Genomic DNA, 10,631 nt, shown 5'->3' on the forward strand with positions numbered 1-10,631 from the left:
AGGAGTTATTAACTCCATTGTGAAGAGAGCGAAAGCAATTTCTTGATCCCAAACAAACTAATATTTTTAAAGAGATAGAATTTGTATATTATACTAATGATTCTTGAATGAAATTCATATATTCCCTAATAAATACAAGTTTTGAATATAAAAATGTTTACCTTGCATTTGGTGATTTTAGATTGTGTTGATGATTTTGATGAAGATGGTGATGATAATGATGATGATGATGATGGTAATAATAATCAAGGGTGGCGGAGCAGAGGATTTTCCTTTCTTCATGGGGGATCTATTGTTGTGTCCTCGCCCAGGGTAATGATGATGATGACGATGGTGATGATTGTGATTGTGATGATGGTGATGATGATGATGATGATAGGCCTTATAATTTTATCAAGACAAATCGAGGTACTAAAATTAAGGCTTCATTTATGTTTTGATATTAAAGGAATTCATAACTTAAACTATTACCGATGAGGCCACACCCTGGAGAAAAATCTTTTATCATTCACTGGAAATTATAACTTGTGGAAAACCTCCCCTCTTTTCTTTTTCTCTTACTACCTCTCCTCTTTCTCTCTTCCTTTCCCTCTTCTCCGCCTTTTCTCTATCTCTCTTTGTCTCTCTCTTTGCCCCCTTGTTTTACTTCCCTCCTGAATAAAACACAGTATTGGGTAGTGTATTCACAGTGTGCTGTCTGTTCAAAGTGTGTCTGCACTGTTTTCACAGTGTGTTCACAGTTAATCCACAGTGCATTCATTTTGGGTCTGCACTGTGTACACAGTTTGCCCACATTGGGTGATTTCAAGTACGGTGTTGAAATCAAGTGTTGGTGTTGTGACAACACCAGAACACCGTACTTGAAATCAGGCTGGTGATGGAATATATGACGCCTTTCCGGCAGTTCGTGTTGAAGGCTGGTGTTGAATGTCGTCTGCTGAACCCAGCACTGCGGCTGGTGTTGATGATCTACGTACAATTTCCCCATTCAGCAACACCAACCCCCATGGATTGGGAAAATCGTGATTTCAAGATCGATGTTGACTTTGAAGAACAGTAGCTCACGAACAGGCGATAAACACGATGAAACATCCCCGTAAAATTATCGTTTACAATTGTGATGAGCGCAAATCATTAGAGTTTTATACATTTTAATGAAAAATAATATTTACGCTTTCTGACTCTTGCGGCGATCTAAACTTTGCATTCTAAACGATAAGATTTTGTTGCAATTTCTCCCCGATTTCACTTTCGTCGTCGATAATTTCTCGCGTAAAGTTGAAATGACCAGCAACGCAGCGCAGAGGCGCGACGTCATAGGCTATCCATAACGCGATCAGTATCACTCCTCTGAACCCAGTTCGGTGTTGGAGCTCGGTTCAGCAGTCCTTTCAAGTTCTCAACACCAACAACGAACACCGTACTTGAAATCACCAAGTGTATTCACAGTGAGTCATAGTTCATCAATAGTGTAGTCAATGTGGGTCTACACTGTGTCCACAGTGTATTCACAGTGTGTTCACAGTTAATCCACAGTGCATTCAGTGTGGGTCTGCACTGTGTACACAGTTTGTCCACAGTGTATTCACAGTGTGTCATAGTTCATCAACAGTGTAGTCATTGTAGGTCCGCGCTGTGTTCAGTTTGTCCACAGTGTATGCACAGTGTGTCACACTTAATCCACAGTGCATTCATTGTGGGTCTGCACTGTGTACACAGTTTGTCCATAGTGTATGCACAGTGTGTCACGATGCATCAGCAGTGTGTCCAGAGTAAATTCATATTTTGCTCACAGCGTGTTCGCAGTGTGGAAAATTGAATATTTGATTGTGTTGAAGATGATTACACAATGTTTCCCTGTGAACACACTGTGGAACAAACTATGAATACAGTGTTGAACACAATGTGAACGCACTGTGAGACACATTGAAGGAACTTGTTTTCTTTTCAGCATTGTATATCCTGTACCCCATGTGTTCAATTTCGCTTCAATTTCCTTCTCCTTCTCTTTCTACTTCTTCTCTCCTTGCTCCTTTCTTTCTCACCATCTAGTTTTATTCTTATTCTCCTTCTCCCCTCCCTCTACTCATTTTTTTCATCTTAAACTTCTTCGTCATCTTATTATTTTTCCCCTTCCTCCTTCTTCATCCTTTTATGCTAATTCTCATTTTCTTCTTCTCCTTCTTCTCTTCTTCTTCATCTTCTTCTTCTACTTGTTCTTATTCTCCTTCTCTTCTTCATCTTTTTTTCTTCTTCTCCTTCTCCTCCTCCTTCCCATCCTCCGTCTCCCCTCCTTCTTTCTCTTCCTCTTCATCTTCTTCTCCGCTTATTCCATCTTCGTATTCAATCTTTCAACATCATTCTACTTATTTCAAGTTCGAATTTTGATTATTTGTATATAAGAATTATTAGAACTACAAATAAAAGCGTGTTGATATATAAGTTGCTCATTTAATTTAATGTGCTTTATGCTGAAAAAATACTCAAATACCGATCCGATCAGTATTCCGTATACATAATTAAAAATCTCACATTCCCCATCACCGTAAGACCGACACATTCAACTTGTTTACAGATTTCACCTTGTTACACTTTCCATCAAATAAATTTATCAAACATTAGTCAGATTGGTTGATAGCTGGTATTTAGATAATAACAATATACATGGAACTATTAAATGATTGAAAAATCTTTCGCGTTTATCACTAATTTTCGTGTCAGGTAATTGACATGCCTATTTTCTGCTCTCAAGTTCACAGGTTTTACTTTGTTTATCTTGTTTAAAATCTATAGATCAACGAACATTTGTATTGTTTTGGTTTTGTTTTTGTCTTTTTTTTTCTTTTGCTATTCAAGCAAGAGTAAGTTGTAATATATTTTGCACAAAGTATAGAGAAACAATTTGTTTAAGTGACTTAACGATACAAAGTTTGGAAAATAACTTTACATTTTCTACTCATCTTGTGATATAAATCCTTAAAAACCAACATGTATAATACAACCATGCTATTATCTACAACACGAACATTATTATAATGATAATTTCATCAGATTACATGCATAGATACATATCTATTTTCATTTAGAAAATTTTGAATAGCTGTGAGCTTGCAAATGAGAAGGAGCTCGAGTATAAAACTTTTGAAAAAAGCAAGCATACAAAGCTGGGGGTTCATTGATTTATTTAAAAAATGTATGATTACAATAACAGGCAATGAATAGCTCGAAGCACATTTTACAAAACCCCCAACGAAAATGAAGATATACACCCACTGCTGATGACTGTTACATTAAGCGCGATAGGAATATTTGATAACATGATTATGATTATCACATAATATATTCATTATAACCATAATAAAATGTTTTTGCATTGCAGTACTATACACAACTTAATTAAACATTTACAGAGAAATGATAACATGGTTACATGTGTGCTAACGAAATGTGTCATGCAAACTATAATACAATGTGTACAATGTATATCACGTGATTTCTGAATCCTATTTAATTTGAAGAGAGAGAGGAAGATATTTAATCATAGCACTAAAGTAAGAAGCATTGGTACTCAGAAGATTGCCTTCAATAAGCCAGATCGTAGTTCCACTCTGCGCATGATCGGAAGATTCTGCGCATGATCAGAGGAAGGTCATTGGTACGAAAGTGACATGCTGGTTTCAAATTTAAATGAGATAAGCACCAAATTTGATGTCTTGATTATTCATATATTCTTTTGAAATGTATTTTTCATTTACATCCACAAAAAACAATGCGTCCACGAATGACCGGTATTTCACAGTTTGCCAAGTACATTGTACCACATGCTCTAATATGCACTCAAAGTAGAAACGCAACAAATACCTTCATAGAGTGTTCATTGATGTGCTATTCTAGTCACCTGGTCTATTTTTTCAAGATTCAATATTCAAGAAGTTTATTTCATTTCCATAACAAATATAAATTAAATACAGATACAAATCAAAGTACGAGTACAAAATCATTTTAACTTAGCATAATTATACAACAAAGGCTTGTATATGAAATAGCAAAAAAAGCGTATATGGAAATGAGGGGATCCACTAAAAAGCATTGCTTGTAGAGCGTGGATCCCCTATAGGAAGTTGAATAAATAATTTATATTAAGCAATTTGAGAAAAAGCAAAGCAATAAGAATTAAGTAAATATGGAAATTCATTCGATTGTACAAATATACAATATCATAAAATTCTATTTCTTCATCCTGCTATGTAAGGCATGCTTACGTAATATCTTGCTTTGAAATCTGCCCATCATAATGAAAAAAAAATGAAAGGTCATTTGACCAAAATTATCCATGAAGTAACAAACTGGTCGATTTTGTCGAGTGAACATGCTGCCATAAATTCTTTTTTTTTAATTAAAATAATAAATTTCACAATAAAAGTTGTGTATTGATTTTGTTTCTGAATTACGCCTTGTCATGTTCTAATTCACCAATCATGATAAAACTTTGGATCAATTAATGACAACCTGAGGATATGAATGCAAGAGAAGAAAGTAGGAAACATGTTACAAGATTTCATTTTTTAACATTCTTGTATCAAGAAGGATTGCAATTCTGAACACTATGATATTAGCCTTCGTTTGGATTACATGTGTTAAGAAATGAAGAAGATTATCATTAAATGCATTACGGACCACATCGCGTTCTCTCTCTTCTTCTTCTTTATTTGCCTATTACTGTTCCTCTATTCTTTCTTTTCTATCCTCTCTAGTTGGTATTATCAGTTTTTCTTGATGTTTTAAATCCCTCATTCGTTCAAATTTTGATATTTTGTATAGTGTGGGTATCAAATTTACTTCCGTCCATCTCCGTTGTCACACGTACCATTTTTTTACCATATATACTGTGTGCGGTAAGTAATAATTTTAAAACAATAACTTAGTCTCACATCGCGCTTTACAATGTTGAGAAACTGAAATATACAAACAAAAGTGAATTAGAAATATCATATAGCCATCTCCGTTGTCACACGTACCATTTTTTTACCATATATACTGTGTGCGGTAAGTAATAATTTTAAAACAATAACTTAGTCTCACATCGCGCTTTACAATGTTGAGAAACTGAAATATACAAACAAAAGTGAATTAGAAATATCATATAGCCAAAAATATACATATATTTTAAGGTCATTGTAAATGGAACTATGTTGAATATGTTTTTTTTTCATGAGATAAGTCTTTAATTAGGATCCGAACAATGTGATATTGGAGGTAGAAGGAAGGGAAGCTGGACGAGAATTCTACAGACGTTGGCGCAGAGTTTGAAAAGGACCTAGTGTTTTTAGCCTGGAAAGGAGAACATACATCGTGATCAACTGTGTAGAAGACTGACGTTAGGTCCAAAAGTGTTCAGTATTTAACTCTTAATTGGTCTAAATTGTACTGAAGTTAACACATTTTAACTTAGAATATACTGGGTAATATCGATATTGCTTGGAATTACAATTTGACAGAACATATTCCCTGTTAGTTGACAATGAAGTAGTACTTCGATTCTTACTCGTGCAGTTGTTGTCTGCTATTTTATCTATAAAAAAAGGATCGAGGTAATAATCACTTGTTAAATAAGATTTAACCAGCAGGCAATAATTGTAGACCTTAGATCAGGATCAGTTTCACACAATAAATTAAAAGATAATGAACTATGTACTACTTAAATGATTCTATATATCACATACTATGGGCTTTTAACAGGAAGTCAGAGATCACCTGATCCCAGTAGGCAACGGGGCAGCTGAAGCTTATCAATTGATCTAAGGGCTGACTTCTACTATTGATTGCATCACTTATTGTGTATGATCAAAGGCTAAGCGTTATGTTTCGGGAGGGGGGGGGGGGAGGCGGGCTAGCATTCGGTTTACAGGAAAATTAGGCCCATATCTAATGTAGGGGCTTTTATTGAATATAAGGGCATTTATTAAAACTTAATTCTCGACGGAGGAATGATGGCAAAATCGAAAATAAATAGGTTTATATCCATCCTCACTTTTTGGAAAGCAAATAAAAAACAAACACCGATCGATGAAAGTGACAAATGAAAAGGTTCATGATTATCTTTTAAATCAATTATCGTTTGTTGAGTGTCTTGATTATCTACAAACTAAATTTCTTCTTGTAAAGAATAAGCTTCTCTCCATCACAGACTACAAGGTTACCAGAAGGAGTAACAAGACAAGGGCTGAAGTAGAGAAAGCGATCTGTTTCCACGTATTCCACGATCCTCTTTGCCTGGATGATACCATCACCTGATACCTGATCAACTGCGCAGGTTTTACCCGCGACTCGGTAAGTGATGTAGAGTGTGTCTGTCAGTTTGTCAACGCAATATTCTAATTCCCTCCACTCATCACAGTGTATGACAGCCTTCCCAGAAGGAAAAACCAGTTCCACTGGACCAGTTAGACCAGTAGAATTTTAACTGGTAACTCTGGAAATTGGAACATTGGTTTACTGGTCTAACTGGTCATACTGGTCCAGTTAAAAATTTACTGGTCCAGTTAAAAATTAAACTGGTCTTGAATTACTGGAATTTATACTGGTCTTGTTTTTGGTGGTTGTTGCAGGTGGTTGTTACTGGTCTCACTGGTCTTTACTGGTATTTTCTACTGGTCCGACTGGTCCTCGAAACTGGTCGAACTTGTCCTCGAACTGGTTGAACTGGTCCTCGTACTGGTCTTACTGGATCAATTTATTACATGAATTTGGTTTGTTATATACCATGGTCAGTGAAACGTGATGGAAAAGATGGTTAGTAAATTAATCTTTCTGCTGTTATTTTAAATGTGATATATGAAATTAAACTTTTTCATTGTGAATTAGTTCACACACTTATTTGGAAAGTTTTTAAACAAAAATGAGTGCCATTGCAAGGATATTCCATTCTAAATCCTGAATTTTCGTTTTAAAATAGGAAATATGCAAATGAGGTAAACCACGTGATCAGCATCATCAGAATTACTGGTATTACTGGTCTTGACCAGTTCAATGTCAAACAATGAATTACTTTAGACCAGTTGACTATATCAGAGGAATATATCTTGCTTTGATCTTAATCATAATTGAAGGAAATAATTATTTTAATGATAATGTTAATACTTGATAATTATGATAATATTAATAATAATAATTACAATATCGATAACAATGATAACAGTAATAAGAATGATAACAACAATGATCATAATAATTATGATAATTATAAGAAGAATGCAATGATGATAACAATGATAACGATAATAACTTTCTCTGAATTGCAAGATTCATTTTCCATAGTTCGTCAAATTATCTGACTTGAAATAAAGTCATTATTTATTAGACCAGTAACACCAGTTTTGCTTCAACTGGATCGCAATTGTCTCCAGTTGATTTTTACTGGTCCAGTTAAAAATCAACTGGTCCAGTAAACATATACTGGAAACCAGTAAAAATCTACTGGAAACCATTTATTGGACCAGAAACACCAGTTTGATGAAAAACAATTTAACTGGTATTACTAATTGCTTCAACTGGAATGCAATTGTTTGAACTGGTCTCCAGTTGATTTTTACTGGTCCAGTAAAAATTCAACTGGCCAAGTAAAAATATACTGGAAACCAGTAAAATTTTACTGGAAACCAGTAAAAATTCTCACTGGTCTTACTGGTTTTTCCTTCTGGGTTCTCTTCTCCTGATCGTGAGATGAGAGAGAATTCATTGGAATTTGTATTGACAACGATATCACCTGATGACAAGGCTTGTATTTCACCAAACACCTCCTTACCCTGCATCGTGACAGTGTGTACAACCTTGCCATCATCAGGGTTTATGACGTAGGTGTTAGACTGACCTGACTGAGCAGCGAGGATCATCCCATCCCTGTCAACATCAACATACACAATATTACCTCCTTCATTCCTTGGTATGCTGATGTCTCTAATCATCTTCCATTGTCTGTCATAGAGAGTGATGAATCCATCCAGCCTATCACCCGTGCAACCCCATCTCCACTTCCCACATACTATTACGTTTCTGTTTATGGAGGCACATGACGTAATGTCCATGTTACTAACTCCATCAATGACTTTCTGTGTGTGTTCAGTGCTGATGCATGTAATATACATGTCATGATTATCTATGTCTTCCACACATATCTCATCATCACTGATCAAACCACGCACGCGCGGCATATCTACACCCGATGGAATATTAATTGACTTGACAAGTTCCCATTTACCGATATACCAATCAATTCTACAATAGTATTCTCCTTCTACTTCTCCCTCTACAAACTTAACTTTATCAACTTTATCCTGCACTCGGTCAAGACAGACGCTAACATCTTGATGAGCATTCAAACTTAAATTTTCATCAATAGATGCAAGTACTTGAGGAGCTTCATTCACCAATGTTTCATCTTGTTGGTTTATACGTGTGATGGTTGATTCAATATTCTTCATAGTGTTAAGCGCATGCTGAATCTTATTAGTTAGATCGTTAATCTTCTTAGTAACTTCGTCACTGATTGTCTTTGTATCTGATAAAAGTCTTGTTTCTCTCGCTTTGATGGTAATTTGTTCCTTTTCGATATCGATGTTGCAATCCTTGATGCGTTTTTCTCTCTTCTCATTTATTTCCCGTATTTCCTCGTCCGCCTCCTCGTTAATCACCCTAATCAAGTTTACTTCCCTTTCTTTCACATTCTTTAACTTGTCGTCGGATGTCTCTTGCAGATTGTCGTTGATAGTCTGAAGATGTTTACTTGAGATAGTAGAAACGGTATCTATTTTAGATTGGATCTCCTGAAGTAGTAATTTCGTTTCCTCTATCAAGGGCTGTTTCTCCTCCAGAATTCCTCGCCTTTCTATAATGATATCCCCGATGTCGTCTAGCTCACATGGTTTCTGGTGATCTTTGGTCGCACATTTATGACATATAGGAATTTTGTGTTGCTTACAATAAAATGTGATTGGCTCACCATGTTGGAGGTTGTCACATGACCATGTCATGTCATGACCTTTTCTTGTACGAAGCTTGTCCTTATCCTCTTTTGTTGGAAACTTCGACGCCATGACGAAGACAGACAATGTAGCCCTTACCAGACCTTTAGAATGTATAAACAAGTTAGTTATATTACAGCGAGAAAGAACACTGGAGGTTTATTTCTAATAAAAAAAGCCGACATAATTATGTTTGTGTAATTTGTAGCATATTTGACTTCTGGCGTGTCGTTAATCATGTAGGTTTATGTTAAATGTCATACAGGTCTATAGTTACTTTCTACGGTATATTGTGTTCTTGTGGTGTATGTGTGTATAATGTGTATATTGTGTTGTTTATTTTTGTAAGTACATGCATACACGCAAATTCCCCTGGTAGGCACCTTGAATATTGCGAAACTCCATATTAATTTAGTACGCTGTAAAGAATGACTAAATGATGCCTTAAACAGTGTAGATATAATATCACTGTTTCATATGTTTTAAGGGTTTCATTCAACATTCTTGGGAGATTATGTCGTAATCAATGAAATCTGGAAAGTGTATTCCTTTCTCAGCGGTTTAAACAGGAAACAACGTTCTTAATATGAAATCCTAGAATATTTCTTTGAATGTGTTTTCTCTATATTTATGATAGGCCAATAGGTCTTGAAAGGTAGGCAGATTTTTCTCTTCTTAATTTTTTACCTGGTAATCCAATAATAAATAGACGCCTACAATACAATCAATACGCCATTATTCATTTCATATACAGTGCGTATAAATAAAAAGTTTACTCTTCGAAAAAGTCCTGGGAATTGAAAAATATACAACATGGTGATACTTTTTTTCGCATGTATTCCTGGGTTTGGGTCTCATCTATCGAATGTAAGTAAAAATACACTTGAGTGAACACTGTCCATTTTTGTAAAGCTCGCAGAAATTGGTTCGCGCAGAAATGCTCATTTTGACGCTATGTCAAGGAAAAAGAGGCAAAAACAAACTGACCGTGTGGTACATTTCTCATACATTTCCTTTTTCGTTTTAGCGAATTGAAATAAAAAGATATATTTAGATATTTTTTAACAACTTTGCCACCCAAATCGAATTTTTAACCCTAGTTAAGCACAAGCATTTACTCGTTTTTTGTGCTAGCTGGATCTAAGGACCTAGCTGAATGTAAACAAAAGTTTATTTCAGACATCTCTAGAATTATTTCACTAAGTTTTTATCATTTAAAGTGGGACCACATTTCATAGCTCATTTAACACTTGTTTCTCCACACTTTTCCTAAGCGTGACAATGATCAACAAACTTAAAATCAAGCCTAAGCCATTTCATGTACAGTATATCACAACTCCGTGTAAAGCAGATATTATCACGATGACCCCGGTGTGTGGGGAGGGGGGGGGGGCGATGGCGCTCTATGAAGTGTTTTGGGCAAGGAAACAAGTTAAAAATGTATATATTCAAATCGATCTTCATGTGTTCTTTATGATTAATGTTTACTTTTATTCACATAACTATTTTCAGCTCTGCGCAAATCATTTTTCACGAACTTATCAAAATTACGTGGTGCTCACTCAAGCGGAAAGATGTAAACTTAGTGTAAAATGTTAGTGTAGTGTTAAA

The 10,631-nt window shown here is 35.3% G+C and overlaps 1 protein-coding gene across 1 annotated transcript; it reads right to left on the reverse strand.

Moving 5' to 3' along the window:
- Positions 1 to 6,138: 6,138 nt before the first annotated feature.
- LOC129279254 (uncharacterized) lies at positions 6,139 to 9,092 on the reverse strand. Its single transcript, XM_064111017.1, has 2 exons — positions 7,705 to 9,092; positions 6,139 to 6,412 (listed from the first exon to the last, which is right to left on the reverse strand). The coding sequence occupies exons 1-2, from the start codon at positions 9,090 to 9,092 to the stop codon at positions 6,139 to 6,141; spliced, it is 1,662 nt and encodes a 553-aa protein (XP_063967087.1).
- Between the last annotated feature and the right edge of the window lie 1,539 nt (positions 9,093 to 10,631).

This window comes from Lytechinus pictus, chromosome 16 (assembly GCF_037042905.1).
Source record: "Lytechinus pictus isolate F3 Inbred chromosome 16, Lp3.0, whole genome shotgun sequence".
Taxonomy (NCBI): Eukaryota; Metazoa; Echinodermata; class Echinoidea; order Temnopleuroida; family Toxopneustidae; genus Lytechinus; species Lytechinus pictus.